The sequence below is a fragment of the Pantherophis guttatus genome, chromosome 7 (genome assembly GCF_059756535.1).
Source record: "Pantherophis guttatus breed Tessera chromosome 7, ASM5975653v1, whole genome shotgun sequence".
Classification (NCBI taxonomy): Eukaryota; Metazoa; Chordata; class Lepidosauria; order Squamata; family Colubridae; genus Pantherophis; species Pantherophis guttatus.
The window spans coordinates 61,886,409-61,908,602 of record NC_142069.1 but is presented as its reverse complement, the minus strand read 5'-3'; the positions used below and the strand labels follow the sequence as shown (position 1 = coordinate 61,908,602).

Here is a 22,194-nt window from a genome sequence, read left to right as displayed (position 1 = left end):
GCATATAGTCTAGTCACATACACATTCACACATATTTTCACTCTTATTCTATTGTTTCAGCTAAGTCAGCATTTGACTAGAAGCAGAAGTTCTTCAACGAATGAAAGGAGTTCCTATGCAACTGAGCCAGTTAGATTTCCAAATGAACTACAACAACTGGGGGACAAACTAGAGTCTGGCTTGATTAGACATCCTCTACTTAGAAGCTCTTCAACAGAACATGCTTTACAAGACAAAGAACTGCAGAATAATCAAACATATTCCATTGGAAATGATAGGCAGTTATTATTCCCAGAAAAATGCAGGGAGGTTGACTCACTAAAAAAAAGTGCACAGTCCATAGAGGGTTTGAATCCAAATGCAACCTATTCTTCACCAGAATATTGGCCTGAAATCAAGAAAAACCAGACTGCCTACATTCCAGATATTGTCTCAAGCAATTGTGGAATGCATCAAACATATGTCCCAAGTGATGAATTTAGGAATGTTCCAGGAAATAAAACAAAAGAGACATTATTCATAGGTGAGGCTGATTATAACTTCAAAAAAGCAAGGGAGATAATTTCCTTAGAAGATGATGAAACAGGGAAGTTAGAAGAAAATGCATTGAAAAGAAAGTATAATAATATCAAGACAGGTCAGAAACAACTTAAGCAGGAAATAGTTTTCCAAATTCCAGAATTAAATTCAGAAAACTTCATCAGACATGAACCCCAAAGAGAAAAAGTTGAAAGCAAAAAAAATATATGTGTAAACAGAAATTTAAATAGTGATGCCATAGCTAGTGCTGATGTCACAGAAAATTATTTGGTAAGCTCTCATTCAGAAGACATTATAGAAGAAGAATGTAAGTCTGAGTATAATGTTGATAAGGAGAAAGAAATCATGCTGAGAATTTTAGAGGACTCTCCAGAAAAACAAATATCTCTTACCAACAGATATAGAAAACATATCTTATGTGATAATTATGAAATCAACAGGCTAGCTAAGTCACCTCAAAGGGAAGAAGTAATGACTTCCAGTGTCCCAGGTGAAACAAAAGAAGAGCAAATTCCATATGTAAGTGACAGTGGAAACTCATATAAAAATAAAACAGAAAGCAAAAGTTGCATTATAGATGAGTCAAATCATGACTCAAAAAAAGAAGAAATCAGAATCCCTAAGAAAATTCATAATACGCTTTGGGAGAGTCAATCCTATGTTGTACCACTAGTTGATGAAAATATCTTTATGCAATCTATATTAATAAATACAAAGGAAATGTCTGGTAGTAGAAACAATTTAGCAAAAAGGAAATACAGTCAGAGTGATAATCCAGCAAACAGAAATATTTATGAGATAGAACCTGACATGGTTATTCTTAAAGATCAGAGTACCTGGGACAAATTGATGATTCAAAGGTGGAATGGTTCAGAAAACCAGTTGGCAGAAAGGCAAAGTGAAGCAAATAAAAGAATGCAGATCAAGGAACTAACAGGAGTTGAAGCCATGGGGGGTATTAATGACAATACAAGATGTTTGAAAGTAAGTCCTACAAATGAACTATTTACTTGCCAAGATGCACTAAGGTATGAGGAGACTTCAGTCACTAAGCATGATAGTACAGGAAAGGCAGAAGCAGTTATGGCTGCTTATATAATTAAAATGACATCAGAAAGTATTCCTGAAAAAATGTCTGCTGGTGAAAAAGCAGTAATTGTTAAGCTACCCCAAGAGACTGCACTAAGTGACAGGCCCACAGAGAAAAAGGAAATGGTATTTGATATACATGAAGGAAGAAATGATGGGTCGCATTATCCTCTTTGTCAATGCAATAGAGAGGGTGTATTATGTGACACCAAATTTGGAATATCTGCTTCAGGTATTAATAATTTGCCCACATATGAAACAGTACATGTGGAAATGATGTCAACACATGCAACAAATGAAATGCTTGCCAAACCAGAACATAATTCTGTAAATAATTCACCATCAACTGAAATATTTTATCCTTTTCCAGCAGAAGGAAAAATTGTTTCTGAACAAGGTGTGCATTGTGAAGTACCATGGAAACATTCAGAACATTCTTCACAAGGCTTACACAATAAAGAAGTCGAAGAAGGAAGCATCTGGAATTCATTTTCTCACATAGGTCCTACAACTGAACCAAAAATATGTCGTTTGGATGAAAAATTGGTGGGAAGCTGTTATAAAAACTCCTCAGTGATATTTCCCAAAGGCTTTGTAGACCCTCATACTGCTGAAGTAGAAGAGATGTTACCTCCACCCACAGATGCTTCAACTGAAATTGCAACTCAGTCTGGATGTAATTTCAATCCAAAAGATGAAACAACTCATGTTATTCTAAATATCAATAAGCCGCAAGAATTTCCTCCTAGTGAGAATAGAAAAGGAAACATAGGCCAGTTTTCCCATCAAACAGTGTTCAGTCCAGAAAAACAAATAAGGCCCACAATTTTAATTAGGGAACCCACTGAAGAAACAGAAAAGACAAGCTTAGATTTGGAAGGTTTAATAACTGAAAAGAAAATGAATATTGTCAGACATGATAAGCAGGCTTTTTTTGATCATACAGGAATTTCGGGCCAGCAAACTGAAGCTTATAATTCACCTGCTGAGTGTCTTGTGTTAAAGCATATTGCTTACAAGATACTTTATTTCCTTTTGTTCATTGTATTTTGTGTAACATTGTATCATTATGATTTAATTGTCTGCTTTGCACTCTACTTATTTTCATTGTGCTGGCTATATTGTGATGGTAGGAGAAACAAAAACTCTATCAAAAAGGAATAGTATGAATATTCCACATTGTATTTAGAATTTATTATCTGCATGTTCCAAAGAGTAACAATGTCTACTCTTAAAACCAAAATAAGACTCCTTTCCTCTTTTCAAATATTGCTTAAAAAGAATGCACACGGAATGCATATGTACTGTATATGCAGCCATTCTATACAGGACCATTCTGTTTCGAATATGAATCAAGAGTTCTGAAGCATATCAACTTATATTAAATCTAGTTGCTGTCTCTTTATGAAGGTGTGACGCTTCAGTCTGTTCTGGTTTGATCATATTTATTTTGTAGTATAGTCTCATTTTCTGTGAATTTAAAAAATATAAATATATTTAGCAATATAAATTAAATACTTAATTTTTAAAAAGGAAGAACATGCTAACAGGACCTCTTAATGCAAGTTTCCTTTGCTAAACAGCTGGCAATTAACATCACAATGGAAGGATGAGAAGAAACACTCCCATTACTCTTCAGCACATGTTGCCTAAGAGTTTTGTATGTTTATATGAACCATGCCACTTATGTGCCTCCCACCTTTTTTCTATTCTGCCATATGAAGACATTTGATTTCTAAGAATTAGTGACCTAAATCCAAGCTCTCCTTCATATTCAAATTTTGTTATTTGACCATATTCTTAATACATTAATACATTGAAAAAATGATTTGTTCATGAACCAGTACAATCAGTGAGAATAAAAACCACAAGGAATGTACTTCACTTTCTAAATCTATTAAATCTTATTGTCCATCTTCCTCAATCTAGCTCCTTCCAGATACACTGGATTTACAAATTCTTAGCTAATACGACCAAAAGCCAGCTAAAAATTCTGTAAAGTACCAAGTTGGGAAACATTGATCTACTGCTCTAATTTGTGGGTGGGTGGAAGAACTCTGATACAGATTACATGATCTGCTTTTTTTCCAAGTAATGAGTTATATAATGAATAACATTAATAACACACTGTCATCTATAGGATGCAAAGTAATTATGATGTATGTATAAAAAAAATATAAAGCTAAGCAAGAAAACCAGGCTCCCATTCTTATCACAGAATTAATACAGACTGATACACACTAAAGAATAAAAACTGGAGCCTCACTGTTTTCATTTGTTTGTATTGTTATAAATGAAGATTGTGTGATTTTCTTTTCTTCCACATTATTCCAGTTAGTTGTTTTGAATCATATTATTTGGACTATGTTATATAGAAAAAGCAAACCCGATGAACATCGAATAATACTAATAAAGTTTGACTGTCTTGGTTGTATGTGAATAATTCAATTCCCAAATGAAAATAATAAAATATAACAATTGTGCTGTGTCCTACACAGCTATGGAAGATTAATTTTGATCAATACTGACAGTTTGGACCTCCCAGCTGTAACTAATAAAGAATTTTCATAGCTCTCATTCACTTTTTTAAAATTAATGTTTAATTATCTAGTTATACTTTATGTCTTTGAAGACATAAAGTAATGGAAATGGAAGGAAAATAATATTGTGATCCTTCATCTCTACAATCTATAAGCTGCAACATCTGCAGTACAACGTTTCTAATGCTGTAATGTTTGTACAGTGAAGCTTATCTCCTATTAAACATGCAGCTTTATGTCATATTGAGGAAATTGTCCTAAATGCAAATTATTTAGAGTCAATCATTTTAGTTTATCCTTATAGAACAGTATAGAAATGTGAAGACACTGTGCAAAGTGTACAATGAGGCAGAGATGGAATATTGTATAGATGTTATCTTCACTCTCATGAAATACACTCCAAAATGGATTCTGATTGGCCCAAGTTTTTCTACATACAATCTTTAAGAGTGTCTGCATCAGCTTCACAAATCACTTCATTAGTCCATAGAATAATCAAATCTTTTATAAGATTCAAACCTAGCAGCTAAAAAAAATTCAGAGGGGTTTAAAACAGAACTCTTATATTTCTCTGTTGTTTTATAATACTATTATGTATCATATTATATTGTTACATACAATAAAAACAACAGGACTTATGAAGCCTCCATCAAATCCCTAGGATTTGCCTAGCTGGAGTCCAACTGCACATAAAGTGTCTTTATTCACTAAGTATTTAGAATATTTCTCATAACAATTATGCATTAACTGCCTAACATAACCTCCCATTTATTGCTAATCTATAATTGAGCTATAGCCAGCAATGGTCCTTTCTCTCTACCAAAGAAAATGGATACTGTGCTAATACATGTCATAATATTGTCAATAGGTACTTACAGTATTTCTGATTGGAAGAAAGACTTACTTTTAATTATATTGTGTAAAAAAGATATACAAGAGATGACTTGTCAGGTTCTCTGTATATTATGTATATTCCCCATACACTGAAATATCTTTATTCAGGGGCATTTGGCTTTGAAAGACATTTTCAACAAAGTGAAGCAAATTATCAAATCATTATCCCTATGCAAAACTTCCTTGCATGCACAAAATATTTATTTATTTATTATTATTCAAACTTCTATACTGCCCTTCTCCTTTCGGACTCAGGGCGGTGAACAGCCAAAATAAAAACATTTATACATAAAGTTACAGTTAAAAATAGGATTAAAATAATTAAATAGATTTGGCCCGTAATTTAAAACTTATCAATTTAAAATCCGTATCAAATTTTAAAACCAACCATAAAATCAAGACAGACCAGCTAACTGAAAAAAATAAGTTTTTAGGGCCCGACGAAAAGTCCAGAGGTCGGAGATCACTCGTATCTCTGGGGGTAGATTGTTCCAAAGGGTAGGTGCCACCACAGAGAAGGCTCTCCTCCTGGGGGTTGCCAGCCGGCATTGTCTGGCCGACGGCACCCTGAGGAGGCCCTCTCTGTGGGAGCGAACTGGCCGGTGGTAGGCTATTGGTGGCAGAAGGCGGTCCCATAAGTACCCCGGCCCTAAGCCATGGAGCGCTTTAAAGGTGATCACCAACACCTTGAAGTGCACCCGGAAGTCCACCGGAAGCCAATGCAGCTCGCGCAGGAGAGGAGTCACATGGGAGTGCCCCATCGCTCCCATAATCCCCCGCGCGGCCGCATTCTGCACCAGTTGGAGCCTCCGGGTGTACCCCAAGGGGAGCCCCATGTAGAGAGCGTTACAATAGTCCAGACGAGAGGTGACGAGTGCTTGAGTGACCGTGCGTAGGGAGTCCCGATCCAGAAAAGGACGCAACTGGCGTATCAGGTGAACCTGATAAAAAGCCCCCCTGGCCACGGCCGTCATATGCCCTTCTAAAGACAGCCGTGTGTCCAGGAGGACACCCAAGTTGTGAGCCCTTTCCGTGGGGGCCAATGATTCGCCCCCAATAACCAGCAATGGCGTCAGCTGGCTATACCGGGATGCCGGCAGCCACAGCCACTCGGTCTTGGAAGGGTTGAGTCGAAGCCTGTTTCTCCCCATCCAGACCCGCATGGCCTCCAGGCACTGGGACATCACTTCCAAGGCATCGTTGGGATGGTCTGGGGTGGAGATGTACATCTGAGTATCATCAGTGTACTGATGGAACTCCACCCCAAAACCACGGATGATCTCACCCAGGGGCTTCACATAAATGTTGAACAGGAGGGGCGAGAGGACTGACTCTTGTGGCACCTCACAAACAAGGCGCCTTGGGGTCGACCGCTGCCCCCCTGTCAACATGGATTGCGACCAGTCAGAGAGATAGGAGGAGAACCACCGCAAGACGGTGCCCCCCACTCCCAGTCCCTCCAGCCGGCACAACATGATACCATGGTCGATGGTAACAAAAGCCGCTGAGAGGTCTAACAGGACCAGGATAGAGGAATAACCCCTATCCCGAGCCCTCCAGAGATCATCCACCAAGGCGACCAATGCCGTTTCCATGCTGTACCCAGGTCTGAAGCCGGACTGGAATGGGTCCAAATAGACAGCTTCATCCAGGTACTGGGGAAGCTGTCGCGCCACCACACTCTCAACAACCTTCGCAATAAAGCGAAGGTTGGAGACTGGACGATAGTTAGCCAAAACAGCCGGATCCAGGGATGGCTTCTTGAGGAGAGGCCTCACCACCGCCTCTTTCAAGGCAACCGGCAGGACACCCTCACTCAAAGAAGCATTGATAATCCCCTGGAGTGAGCCTCGTGTAACCTCCTGGGAAGCCAGCACCAACCAGGAGGGACATGGGTCCAATAAACATGTGGTCGCGTTCAGCCGTCCCAAGATCCTGTCCACGTCCTCGGGAGCCACAGGATCGAACTCCTCCCAGATAACACTCTCAAGGCCTGCCTCAGTCATCTCGTCTGAACTAACCCAGTCAGCGGCCAAGTCTTCACAAATCTGAGTTATTTTATCATACAGATACTGTACAAAATCCTCAGCTCGGCCCTGCAAGGGGTCCTCCCACGCTCCCAGATGGAGAAGGGAGCGGGTCACCCTGAACAGGGCGGCTGGGCGGTTATCTGATGACGCGATAAGAGCGGCAAAATAGCTAGATTTCACTGCTTTTATCGCCACTAGATAGGTCTTAATATGAGACCTTACCAGTGTCAAGTCAGATTCGGAACGACTGGCCCTCCAACCGCTCTCTAGGCGTCTTTTCTGGCACTTCATCTCTCTCAGCTCCTCGGAGAACCAAGGAGCTAAGTGAGTTCGGTGCCGGGTCAGAGGCCGCAAAGGCATGACCCAGTCCAAAGCCCCGGCAGCTGCACTATCCCAGGCGGCCACCAGGTCATCGGCCGAGTCATGAGCTAGAGTCTCAGGAAATGGCCCAAGCTCCATCTGGAACCTATCAGGATCCATCAGGCGCCTGGGGCAGAACCACCTGGTCAGCTCTGCCTCCCTGCGACGGGGTGTGGCAGTCAGAAAGTCAAGTCGAAGGAGCAAGTGGTCAGACCATGACAAGGGTTCAATATCTATATCCCCTATATCAAGGCCACTCAACCACTGACCAGAGATAAAAACTAAGTCCAGAGTGTGTGTCCCCATGTGAGTAGGGCTGTGAATTACTTGGGTCAGGTCCATGGCCGTCATGGAAGCCATGAACTCCCGAGCTACCTCAGATGTTTCACTGATGGATGGCAGGTTGAAATCCCCCATGACCACAAGTCTGGGAGTATCAGCCGTCACCTCGGCTATAACATTGAGGAGTTCGGGCAGGGTCGTTGCCACGTGGCAGGGAGCCAGGTACGTGATCAACAAACCCATCTGCACCCCACGACCCCACTTCACAAGAAGGGACTCACATCCGGCTATCTGAGGTACAGTGGTCTCCCTCGGATCAAGACCTTCTCTTAGAATGACCGCCACCCCCCTGCCCCTGCCCTGAGCTCTCAGCTGATGAAATGCACGGAAGCCTGATGGGCACATCTCCACGAGGGGACCCCCCCCCCTCATGGCCCAACCAGGTCTCCGTAATACCTGCCAGGTCCACTCCCCCCTCCCAAATAACATCACAAATGAGGGGAAAATAGATGTAGAAGTAAGATCTAGGAATTGTGCAGCCTGATCTGCATCCACAGATTTTTAAAAAATTTGTACTTGCAATATTTAGAAATAGAATATGTAATAATAGATTTTGCAATAATATATTTTAATTTTTTTCTGAAATTGTCTATCATTTTGAAATCTAGGGGGAAGTAATAGACATTTAAAAGTTAAAAATACAAAATCTAAAGAGTCATTTGGATATAGATCAAAAGCTGAAGGAGAGAAGAGTGCATCTAATGTTCTACAAGGAGCACTGAGACTGCAAGAGTGACTAGCATGACAGCATGTCTAAAAGCCAAATTTAGGGAAGGCTATACTTTCTTTCTTTCATGTGATAGCTGAAAACTATCTCGCCATTTCTGTCCTGAAACTTTGACCTTTGCTTAAATCAAATGTTGAAATGCCTTGTAAAGCCCAAGAATAACAACAGGCTGTGTTACTAATTTGACAATGTGCACGCTGCTATAGAAAATAAGTGTTCAGACAAAATGGTACATTTAGTTTAGAATTATTGAGGATCATAAGGCTTAAAAGTGCAAGAAATTCAACACTAGCAAATGCTGCCATGACCTTTCAGACTAGCTGATATGGTTGAATGACCACCTGCAGCTGTATGTCAAGGCATAAGGGATGCAAACACACAAGCAAGCACAGAATGCTGTATAAGACTGTTGCAAAACATAACAGAGGCTTATAGGGTAAAGTGGATGGCTTCAGAGCTTACTTCTTCCTCTTATTATCAATGCATGCTTCATTTTCTACATTCCAATCAGCTAAATTTATATGATAGTTTTCTATTTTGAAATTTAATCCCTAATACTTTGGGTTTTCTTTTTCAAATTATCCCTTAATATTTTCATCTATTTCAAAGAAGCCACATTCCATTAAACCTCCCCCCATCTTATTCTTAATTTGTGAGACATTGTATTCATAGGAAATCTTCATATGTGCAACTTTTAGACCATAAATTTTTATAATTTTTTCTCTTGTCTTAAGGACATACAAGAAACCCCAGCCTCATTAGGCTTAAGAAGTTACAAGTTATTGAATTAAATTTCAGCCAATTCTTAAAGAAAGTATATTATTGAAATACAACTGTGAATATCAAGAAATATATTTTAACAGAAGTCAAAAAAGCGATGTGTTCAGTATTTAATAAAATTAACAGCAATTGCTGGCTTTCTAGTTATGAATGCTCATTAAACAACTTTTTTTTTTTTTTTAATTTATATGCCGCCCTTCTCCGGAGACTCAGGGCGGCTTACAATGCGTTAAGCAATAGCCTTCATACTTTTTATATATTTATACAAAGTCATCTTATTGCCCCCACAAACTGGGTCCTCATTTAACCTACCTTAGAAAGGATGGAAGGCTGAGTCAACCTTGAGCCTGGTAAGATTCGAACCTGCAGAAATTGCAGGCAGCTGTGTTAATAACAGGGTGCATTAAACCACTGTACTACCAAGGCTCCTTTAGCTGTTTACCCTAAACATGTTAGAAGCAAAACTGTATTTAAAACTAACAACCACAGCAAAATTTTAGTGTTAAACACAAAGGCAATAAATGAACATCAAATGAAAAAGAAATAATAATTTAAAATATTATAGATTACTGTTATTTGTATCTGTGACATGATTTATTTAAACAGCAAGAGAGAAGCATTTCAAGAGCTATCTTTAAATGACAAGAAGTGCTTTTTTGTCTTGAATAGTGTTTATTAGCATTAGCAACTTTATGATATAAGGACTTCATCTCTCATAATTCCTCAGAAAATACAGCTGATTGAGGAATTCTGAGAAAGAGTTGAAGTTGTCATATCTTAAAGTTGCCAAAATTGAGAAATACCAGTTTAGAACAAACAGGAGCAATCCTACTTCTCTCAAAACCAATTCTCAGACACAGCCTGCAGCTCTTCTATATTATGGAGATTAAAAATATGTATATCAGGGGCGGGTTTCAAAACCTGTTGCTACCAGTTTGCTTGTGGACACACCTGGGCTTGCCGCATGATGCTTCTGTGCATGGGCAGAAATGTCCGGGCAGGTGGGTTGAGCCTCCTGCCACCGCCGCTACCGGTTCGCCCGATCCGGGGCGAACCGGTAGCAACCAACCACTGATGTATATACATATAAAAAAGGCTTAGGGAAATATGCAACTCTGCCTTTTGCTGTCATTTTTGTACAATATGCTATGTAACACCATAGTGCCATTAACATGCTTGCTTGGATTTATATAAAATGATCTTTGTCTATAGGATACATTATATGGAGAAAAAATAGCTTCAAATGGAACTAGCATGTGGTGTAGTCAAGTGGGGACAGAGTCTGTGTCTCCCTGATCAAAGCTCAACCCATTCATACATAGTATTTTGTATACATACCCACTATTCAAATATAGTCTTCTTTTGATAATTATTTAGCTCCTTGATATCTGCCTAACAAATCAGTAATCTGGCATGGTTACTTTGTACTCATAACTAAGATCTTATGGAATACGGTGCTCAGGAAGGCTGTACATACAGAAAGTAATCAATAAAGACCCCCCCCAAATATGTACAGTGTTTTTAATAATAACATTTTTTAAAAACCATGTAAGCCATTTCCTGATTAGTTACTTGTAGTGTTTTCTGGAATCAGCAGTGCTGATATAATAATAATAAGAGAAGACTTTGAGTTCATTTGACACTGCTGTTTGGGGGTATCCATAGCCATTTTTCTAAGTGACTTAAAGAGAAAAAAATATCTGAAAGGGACTAAAGACTTAGGAAAAAAGAAAGCCTTTTCACAAGACACTATGGTTTCTCATTCACCATTTCTAAACAAATAATTATTTGTATCCCAGCTCATTATGGCATCTGAACCCAGTTTAGTGTTTTTGCATGTTTTATGACTGAAATGATTGCTAATTTAAGTGCATGTGATCAGTAATCATTTGATCAATCCAACCAATGAAAGCACGTTGGCAAAAAAGGCATCAAACTCTTATTGTGTAATATTGGTAACAGGAATAAAAATACTGAAAGTTTAAATAAAGACATTGAATATGTAGAAAGTCACCCAAATGGCTTCCATGTCTAAAGGAGGACTATTTATTCATTTATATTTGTTTAGAGATCATCCAGCTCCAAACACCTTTGGGCAGTTTACATACTAAAAATAATCTTAATCTTTATTTATTGATTAGCCCTTGGGCCATTTCAAAATGCAGAGCTCCAGAAACAATTATTACAAAAGTTTGGTAGAAACAATTTAAAATGAAATTGGAATAGGAATAAAACACGGTTTAAAATGTGTTCATTTTATATTTCATTTAAAATGAAATTAGAGTAAAATACGATCTAGAATGAAATCAGAATAGAATACAATAATTTGAGATACAAATTAAATATGATTAAAATTATATTACAATGTCACCCCTGCATCTACCCAATCAGTCTTAAAACTATTAGAATTACATTATTAAATCAAATGCTCTTTCCTACAATCTACCACATTCTGCTGCACCAACTTTGTCCTTTTTTCCATCAATTTTACAGCAAATTTGGCAATCCATTTCACCAGCTGCAAGTTAGAACCTAACAAACAATGTTGCAAGAAGTGCTTTTTAGACTTAGGGGTCCTGGTGTAAAAGATCCTGCCCAGCTGATGTTCCCTCAAATCTGAATACAGGGGGCAGTCAAAAATTACATGGGGCATTGTTTCAACTTCCCCCTTCCCACATAAACAGACTCTTTCACTTGCAGGGATACCCTTATACCTACCTCAAAGCATGTTTGTTTGAAGTTGGTCTAATCTCAGTTTGGTAAAAAATCTCCTTATGACGGGAAACAAAGGCACAGTTAAATATTTTTCTATTTTAAAATTTTGTTTATTGGCCGATAACCAGGGGCAAACATTTACTGCTGTCACCTGTGCAATATCCAATTGTGCACTTATGTCCTTAAATCTCTGTGCAATCCAATTTCGGATCTGTCTATGATCGTACTGCTGCCAATTTAAAGGAATACCAGAGCTAGATACCTGCTTCAGAAGTATTGATAACTAATTATTTTTATTACTTGAGATAATCTGATCCATTAGTGCTAGCTTTGGTAACCTCCCTTCCTCCATCTCGATTATTCTTAACCAATAATAAACGGTCTTCAGCATGGCCCTAGTGCAGGGGTGAAATCTAAATTCTTTTGCTATCGGTTCTGTGGGCATGGCTTGGTGGTCATGTGACTGGGTGGGCATGGCTAGTTTGACATTACTCATGTCACTCACTGTTAGATCCAGGAGCTCCACATTCTGACACAGAAGCACATTCTGTCTTTCACAGAATGTCACAGAAGCCAGGAGCTGCACAAAAGCACATTCTGCCTTTCTGAAGCCCCCACCGCTTTGAGTTTTCCTCTGGCTTGACTGCCCAGGTGAACCTCGGAGCCTTCTCTTGCCCTGCTCTTCATCCTGGAGGGCCACACATTCCCCCCCTGCCAATCCTCCGTACAAACCACCCACCCCATTTCTGCAAAGGCAGAGCCTCCCCCTTGCAGGGCGATCCAAAAAGGGGAGGGGGATGCTGCAGAAAAAGCCACCTTCCACCCAGGTCTCCTCCTGCAGCCAAATGCGCCCAGACATCTCTTTTTTTCCCCCCACTCCTACACATCAATAGAGACGCATAGCTGTAAAGCCTGATTGGGGAAAAAAAAATAAAATCAAAGCATAATCACAGCAATTCACACACGTACGCATACACACACAAAAATTTGAAAGCCTCTCTTTGAACGGATGTCGGAGCGCAAAAGGGGGCGGCCGGCTATTGTTTCCAGCTTGCCTGAACCTTCCACACACACGGACGCTATTAGAAAGTTTGCATTTTGTGGCTACCGCTGACCCTAAGAGGGGCTCACTCTCTTAACCGGATGATAAAGGGGCTTCAGCGGACTTCCGGTTGGTGAATCCCAGCGATATGGCGCTGTGACAGCGATCGCTGCTTTCAGCGCTGCTTTTTTGTAGTGTTTTGGGGTCCCTTCGAGGCGTGGGAGCTCGGAGAGCTCCGCGGACGATAGCGGGGTGTCGGCAGGCAGAGCAGTGAGGAGCAAGCACTCTCTGCAGGACCGACAGCCACTGTCAAACTAACGTGGCGCGTCTGCCTTAAATGGCAGACTCAAAGCTGTGATAGGCAACAAAAGACAGGAAGCAAGAAGAATTCGGTGAAGTTGGTGCCTATTATCATTCATACCCACTCTCCCCTGAACACGCTTGGAGTGTGTTTAATCAGATTGTGCTGGCTGCGTCGGATAAGAAGGATCCTGGAAGGAATTGGCAGCGATTGTGAGGCTGGAGGAGATTGGTGGGAAGGGAGATTGCAGATGAGCTGGTAAGACTGAGGATGTCGAGCCGTTCCCCGCTCGCCACACCGGGGAAAACTTCAAGGCAACGAGCTCACCAAGCAAAGCCAGACACACTCTGAAAGCTACAGTTGCGGCCTGCAAGGGGGAGGGGGCATGAACAGCACATTCACTGTGGAGGGGGCTGCTAGCGGCTCGGTAGGCGGACAGTCACCCCACGGCCGGACTAGGGGCTGTTCGGGTCGTATTGCCTTCAAGCGTCCGGGTGGCAAAATGGTCTGCACAGGTGCGAGGCTGTAAACCCGGAAGTAGAGGGGATTGGCTGGCTCATGAGGCACCACTATTTAAATGGCGTTGGGTTGTGATAGATCCCAACGCCGACTTTGTGTTATCATTATCTGAACTCAGTGTTGTCTCCTGCAAACCTGGCGAACTAATAAACCTGAGTCCTGTTTGAAGTCAATTCCTTGCAGCGTGGTTTGTGAAGTGCCCAGGTTTTGCGGGCATTCTGAGAGAAAGTCGGCGTTGCTCCCTTTGCGGCGTTTTTGCCGTCCTGAGTGGCTACGGAGCAGAGGGGATGGCGGAGGGCATGACAGCTGAAGTGCCGGTCACTGTGGAAGAGGGGGAGGATACCACCGCCATCCTGGAGACGTTCGGCGTATAGAGCAGCAGCGAACTGCCTGTGGTCCAACCGAAGGAAACGAAGCCTCTGCAGGTGGTGAGCACTGGCGAGGAGCAGGACCCTGGGTTGCCCAGTGGAACGAAGAGCACGTCCGAGGATTGGTGGCAGAGTTCGGCTATCACTGGCCCGGGTACACACAGTATGCAATCCCCGTCCAAAACCCCAACCCCCTTCCAGGGCTGGAGAGAACGGAAATGGGTAGATGATGATGACGGTGAGTGGAGTTGCTCCACTAGACTCGGAGCCTCCACTTTAGACATATTGAGGGAGAAGTTTGGAGAAGCCAGCTTCTGTGATGCGGCATCGTTGCAGCCCTGGATGACAGCAGGGGAGGCCGCTGAATCCTGGCGTGGGGGGGAAATGGGCCCGAACCCCATTTCAGGCTAGCAAGTCCTAGGTTTCGGATGGATAAAGGGAGTGGCAGGGGCAGGTCCATGGAGCAGCAGCTTTCAGACCCCCGGATGCCCTCTGAGGGTTCTTGTGAGACAGAGCAGGATATACACCGTAGGTCAGGGAGTCATACAGCCCTATGGACTCAGGTAGGCCAGCGTAGATATGAAGGGAGGGATGCGCAGGGCACCCGGGCCACTGGTAATCCACCTATCTGGCCACCCGGGGTATGGCCTCACCAGCAGCAGCAGCAAATATGGGGACCCCCTCCCATCCAGGCCTCTTTTGATGGTAGTGCAGATAGGGTGTCTATTTTCCTAAGCCAGATACTTAGCCATATGGATTTATACGGCCGTATGTATCCCTTGCAGTGGGCTATGGTTATCGCCATCACTGCTGTCTTGCATGGGGAGGTGGCTAACTGGATTGCAGACCTCCATAGTGAGCATGCAAAAGAACTGGCTGATGTTGGCTTATTTTTGGAAGTGTTGAGAAGTCATTTTGAGGACAGTGCAAGGGTCCAGGTGACGGAGGGGGAGTTGTTGGCATTGAGACAGCGAGGATGTCCAGCTAGAGAATATGTAAAGGAATTTCGCACTCTGGTCGGGCGACTCCGATCCTGGCCTGAACGTTTACTTGTGCACCAGTTCAGGGCTGGGCTAGATAGAGAGGTGAGGCAGGCATGTGTGTATCGTGGCTTACCACCAAGATTGTCAGAATGGTTCAAGGCGGCGGTGGAGTTGGAGGTGGGGTTGAGGGAATTCCGACCATGTCTGCCTCAGCCACAATGGTATGCAGCAACCAAACTGTCAATCCAGAGGGAGCCAGGAATGTGTGGTTCCATATCTGTCCGACCCATGATGGCTGGGGGCAGAGGGACTTTTCGTTGTTTTCGATGCAACCAACTAGGCCATCGTGCAGCTGAGTGCCCCATACCGCCTTTACAAGCTACCCCGTCACGAGGTCCAACAATCGGAAGCAAGGGTCGAGAGCGGGTTCATTCTACATCTGAGCGGCCGAAGGTATCCACACCAACGCCATCTAGTGGTACCCATTCCACATTACCGGGTGGCAAGAGCCCTTTGGGCGGAGAGGGGTCACCGGTGTTGTTGGACAACAGCAAGGAAAGTGCACCAGAGTACCCCATGGTAAGCGATCCGATTCAACCATTCATAATACCAATAACGTTACGAAATGTACACACCTCTGTAACAATCCAGCAAGGAGCCCTAATAGATTCCGGGTGCACTCGTTGTCTGATGCGGAGGACGGTAGTGGAAAGCTTGGGTCTCCACATGTTAAAATTGAAAGCTCCTATACGGTTTGAACAAATGGACGAGTCTCTTTTGGGGGGAGGCCCAGCTATGTACGTCACGGAGTGCGTACACCTGGAGATCAGGGAACATCAAGAACAGATCCGTTTTGTAGTGGTAGATCGCATGATTGAGCCAGTTATACTGGGGTTGGCCTGGTTAGATAAGTGGTGTCCCACGATATGGTGGGAAAGAGGCTACCGGAAGCTGCGACTTAGTATGGGTCCAGAACCAATCCCTGAGGCCCACTCGCAAACCCAGCGATGTGGGGAGAACTTGGATAATGATATAGGATATCCAGAGGTGTATAAGGATTTAGCTGCAGTTTTTGACGAGGAAGAGTGTGAAACATTGCCCCCTCATAGAGCGACTGATTGCGCCATAGATTTGATCCCTGGAGCCAAGCTACCCAAACCACGCATGTATGCGATGACCAAAAAAGAGTTAGATGAACTACATCAGTACATAGATAAGAACTTGGCTAGGGGCTTCATCCAACTCGGTCGGGTGCGTATGGCTGCCCCAGTCTTATTCCGTGAGAAAAAAGATGGGGGCTTACATTTATGTGTCAATTTTAGAGGACTGAATGCCATATGTGTTGAACACCTCTACCCTTTACCCTTGATGAAAGACCTTCTAACCATGTTATCAACAGGGAAGATATTCACTAAGCTCGATTTGCGGGAAGCTTATTACAGGGTACGCATACGCCCAGGAGATGAGTGGAAAACCACCTTCAATTGTCCCTTAGGTAGCTATAAATTCAGAGTAATGCCCTTTGGGCTACAAGGGGCCCCAGCCGTTTTCATGCAGGTCATCAACGAGGTCTTGCATGAACATTTGTATCATGGTGTCCTTCTCTATCTAGACGATATTCTTATATATTCGAACAATTTGGAGGAACATGTACAATTAGTGAGACAGGTATTGCTCAAACTGCTAAAGGCCAGGCTCTTCGTGAAGTTGTCTATGTGTGAGTTTCATCGCACGAAATTGGATTACCTCGGGTATCGTATATCTGGAGATGGGGTGGAAATGGACCCGAAAAAAGTAACGGCTGTATTAGAGTGGCAAGCACCCAGGACCAGGAAACAGTTGCAAAGTTTCCTTGGCTTCACGAATTTCTACTGGCAATTTATTCCATCCTTTGCTCGAGTAGCTCTACCATTAACCGATCTGTTAAAAACCAAACATATGATAGGCAGAGTAAGACCAGGACAGCCGTTACCGTGGACACCAGAGTGTCAACAAGCATTCGAGAAGTTGAAGGAGTTGTTTTCTCAAGAACCCATCCTGAAACACCCAGACCCCCTGTTACAATTCATAGTACAAGCGGATGCTAGTGACGTACCTGTCGGTGCTGTATTGTTACAAAGAACGGAGGATGGAACTTTGTGTCCCTGCGCGTATACATCATGCAAGCTAACCCCGACAGAGCGGGGCTGGGCTGTCTGGGAGAAAGAGGCTTTCGCAGTCAGGTGGGTGTTACTTACCTGGCGGCATTTATTGGAAGGTGTTGATATTAAATTCGAGGTTTGGATGGATCATAAAAACCTGGAGGCCCTCCAGATTCCTAGGAAATTGTCACCGAAGCAAGTACATTGGGTGCAATACTTTCAACGGTTCAATTTCGACTTAAAGTACGTCCCTGGAGGAAAAAACTTCCTGGCTGATGCATTGTCATGGATGCCTCAATTTAACAGTAAAAGAGAAGATATGGTACAAGCCATGTTGCCAAAAACTCAACAAGCAGGGCGGGTGCACAAGAGACCAACAATCCCTACTTGGAAGGAGGAGTTACGGCGAGGGGTAGAAAGCGATCCGTGGGTAGCAGAGAGCAAAACATCAGTAACGATGCGTAACGGCTTAGCTTGGATGGGAACAAAGTTATACATACCACTGACGTTACGAACAACAGTGTTAACCAAATTTCACGATGCCAAAACAGCAGGTCATTTCGGATTCCTTAAGACTCTGCATCTCACCCGCCAGCAATGTTGGTGGCCTCGCATGCGTAAAGATGTCGAGTGATATGTAAAAAGCTGTAAAATATGTGCAACAACAAAACCGAGGCCTGGCAAATCACCTGGCCTATTACAATTGGTGGCAAACCCTAGTAGACCATGGGATGAGATAGGGATGGACTTTATAGTAGACCTACCCGATAGCAAAGGACACACTGTTATATGGACAATAATTGACCTTTTCTCTAAGCAGGCTCATTTCATCCCTTGTAAAGGGTTGCCCTCCGCTAGAAAACTAGCCCGCTTATTCATACGTCATGTATATCGGTTGCATGGAGCTCCCCGTCACATTATTTCAGATAGAGGGGTACAATTCACAGCACACTTTTGGCGTGAGTTTCTCACTATGATAGGGTCGTCCCAAGGGTTGAGTTCGGCTTATCACCTGAGTACTAATGGAGCCGCAGAAAGGACCAACGCTATGGTGGAAAGATATCTTCGTTGTTATATTTCCCATCAACAGTCCGATTGGTCAGATCTAATACCCTTTGCTGAAGTAGCATGTAACAACGCGGTACACTGGAGCCTTGGTGTTACACCGTTTCAGGTAGTCTATGGTCGTGAATTCGCTGCAATACCAGAGCTCGAGACACAGGACCAAGAGCAGGTTTCCCCAAGGGAGTGGGGGGTCCGGATTGGACATCTTTGGCCAAAAGTCAAGGACGCGTTACAAAAAGCAGCTAAAGAGTATAAACTATATGCTGATAGAAAACGAGCGGATCATAGGCCGTTCCGGGTGGGGGACCAGGTATATGTGTCTACTAAATATATCAAACTAAAGGTACCCAGTAGAAAACTGGGTCCCAAGTACCTTGGCCCATTCACCATCACAAAAGTTATAAATCCAGTAATGGTTGAATTAAAGTTACTTCCTTTACTGGGTAAAGTGCACCCGGTATTTCACAGCAGTCTGCTGAAACTGGTGGATGAGATACAAGATCCCCTAGAACGTCCAGGACCGTTGGGTGAGAACCAATACAAAATTATGGGCATACTGGATTCCAAAGTACATAGGGGGAAACTAAAATACTTGGTTCAATGGAAGGGCTATCCACTGGAGGAGGCATCCTGGGTCCCAATTGAGGCTCTTAATGCGGACAGGTTGAGGAAAAGATACCACAAAGAATATCCTCATAAACCCAGAGGCATTGTATGACAGGGAGTTGGTAACCGTTACTAATACTTTCCTTTATTTCTTGCAGGTGGACTCCTGGTAGAGGGAGCCGCCTGTCGAGCTGTTCCCCACTCGCCACACTGGGGAAAACTTCAAGGCAACAAGCTCACCAAGCAAAGCCAGATGCACTCTGGAAGCTACGGTTGCGGCCTGCAAGGGGGAGGGGGCATGAACAGCACATTCACAGTGGAGGGGGGTGCTAGTGGCTCGGTAGGCAGACAGTCACCCCGCGGCCGGACTAGGGGCCGTTCGAGTCATATCGGCTTCAAGCGTCTGGGTGGCGAAACGGTCTGTGCAGGTGCGAGGCTGTAAACCTGGAAGTAGAAGGGATTGGCTGGCTAATGAGGCACCGTTATTTAAATGGCGTTGGGTTGCAATAGATCCCAACGCCGACTTTGTGTTATCGTTATCTGAACTCAGCGTTGTCTCCTGCAAACCTGGCGAACTAATAAACCTGAGTCCTGTTTGAAGTCAATTCCTTGCAGCGTGGTTTGTGAAGTGCCCAGGTTTTGCGGGAATTCTGAGAGAGGATACTTTTAGATCGGGAGACGGCGCTTCCAGGGGATAGGATTGATATTTTGTTTTGAGCAAATAAACTTTGAAAGCTGAGTGTGTGGAATAGACTAATTGAATAAAGGAAACTGGATTTCGGAAGTGCGGCAATTGTCAGGATTAATAATAAGACTATCTGGAACTGAGAGAGTAAGAAGGAGCCCTTGGGGAAGATAACATGGCTGATGAAATCTGAATGACAATGCAAATGGAGAGTGATTGAACTTAAGAGCAACACGAAGTGGATTATACAGCAAAGCGTGCCTGCTGCACCGTTGTAAAAGAACTTTTTTATATTTTTGGTTACTTCTCCCCCTATGATTGAGAGAAGTTATTGAGCAATTAATTAATTAATGAGTTGGGCAAATAACAACAAAAAAAAAAACATTAGAAAATCTATATATCTATAATTATATATCTATATCAATATTATATATATTATATATTCCATTTCATATAATCTAAATTAATTGTGAACTTATTTAAAATTTATTAAGTACTTTTTAGACTTTTTTTTATTAAGGAATTTATACACTCTATAATCTTATATATTCTATAATTGGACTTTTTTTCTTCTCCTCCTTTCTTCTTCTTTCAATTATTGATTCTTAACTTTGATAGCTTTTTATAACTTGGAATATTGAGATTGCATGATTAATTAATTATTTATTTGTGTACTTAGACTACTTAATATATATTGGAATATCATCAGTGCTTAAGTGTTAAGTAAGGTAAAGCTCATTTGCTTAAGCAGTGATAGCAGGTGGGAAGATTATCTTAGTATAAATTAGTTTAAATATTAATTGATTAATAAGTGACTTATTACAGGATAGATTTGTACAACGGATAAAAATTTGAATTATTGTATTACTAAACAATATTGAATAGTGGAACGGGGGGGAATGACTTAATATAAATATACTTGATAGAGGCAGTTAAATATTGGTGGATGACAATCTGGAAAAACATTGAAAAGATAATAAGAAAACAGAAAAAGGTGTTAAAGGAGATGATGAGCCTCTCATCCACGGTGACAAAAACAGGAAGAAAACACCCTCAAATGCCATGATTACAATGACATCACCTGCTATGCAGAAATCGACTGAAGGTCTTTCTAAAATGGAGAAATCAGGAATGATTCCCACAATGCAAGCAATGCAATCACCACTGACAGCAATACAGAACACGATGATCATGATGCAAGAAAAAATGTCTAGTAATCACACTGAACTGAAGACAGATATTAGGGTATTAGATCAAAAAATGATTGGTATACAGGAATCGATACAAACCAATACACAGAAGATTAAAAAGATGGAAGCTAAAATGGAACAACAAGAAAAAAATTTAGATATGGTTGACCAAAAACTGATGGCACAGAACAGGGAATTGGCAGACTCAATTACCCAATTGGAAATGGATCGAGCCTCCTTCTATCTCCGTTTCCAAAACATTGTGGAAGATAAGGAAGAAGATCTGGGCCAGGTGATGGCGGAATTGCTGAGGTGTTGCAACAAGATAAATTGGATATTATAAAGGAAATTGATGAGGTATATAGGGTCCAGACAAATTATGCACCAAGAAATAAATTGCCAAGGGAGGTGCATATAAGATTCGCAAGGAAGAAGGTAAAGGATATCTTCTATAGTATGGCAAGAGATGAACCAATCATGTACAAGGGAAAGGAGGTGATTATATTGAAACAAATTCCAAGGAGGGTAAGGGAGATAAGGAGAGATTATAGATTTTTGGCTACTCAACTAAACAAAAGGAATATCCTCTTCAGGTGGATTTTACCGGAAGGTATGTGGATCACGTGGCAAGGGAATAAAGTTAAGATGGATAGCTTAGTAGCAGCTCAAGAGTTCTTGGATCAATTACGAGCGTCTGAAGAAGATCAAAGCAGTAGAGAGGAGTTAGAGGCGATAACATCTGAAGAAGAAGCAATCCAGCAGAAAAGAGAGAAAGAAGAGACATCGAAGGAGAAGGAGGAGGAAGATAAGGATAGTAAAGAGACAAAGAAAGACCGAAGACCACAAAGAGTTACACGCGCCAACAAGTATTAGGATAATATAAAAGAATTAAGAGATGGATGATTGGAAATTGATATCGATCAACGTAAATGGCCTGAACGATAACAAAAAGAGGAAAAATATTTTTACAAAATTAGTTAAACAAAATATGGATATAGTGTGTCTTCAAGAGGTTCATATTAAAAAGGAAAATCAAAAATATTTGGAATATAAGAAATTGGGGAATCTTTATGCCTCTCTAGCTGACAAAAAGAAGAGGGGAGTAGCATTGTACATCAAGAAGGAAATAAAAGCCGAACTAAAATATGCAGACCCGAAGGGAAGGATATTAATGGTGGAAGTTAAGTGAGGCAATTATCCAATTTTATTAACAGCAATTTATGCCCCGAATGAAAATTTAGGAGACTTTTATAAAAAAATTAGGAGAGAGATTAAGC

At 42.0% G+C, this 22,194-nt stretch overlaps 1 protein-coding gene across 3 annotated transcripts in view; it reads left to right on the top strand.

The window, feature by feature from the left end:
- PPP1R3A (protein phosphatase 1 regulatory subunit 3A) overlaps positions 1–22,194 on the top strand; it is a 107,455-nt gene that overhangs the window by 73,584 nt on the left and 11,677 nt on the right. Inside the window, exons 4-5 of one of the 3 annotated variants that reach the window (XM_034431016.2) lie at positions 61–523; positions 2,000–4,063. The exons of 1 other annotated variant lie outside the window; for it this stretch is intronic. In XM_034431016.2, the coding sequence (XP_034286907.1) occupies positions 61–523; positions 2,000–2,793 (1,257 nt within the window). In that variant the 3' untranslated portion in view covers positions 2,794–4,063. Of the gene's footprint in view, positions 1–60; positions 4,064–22,194 lie in introns of those variants that run through there. One more of the 3 variants, XM_034431014.2, reaches the window with a different exon arrangement.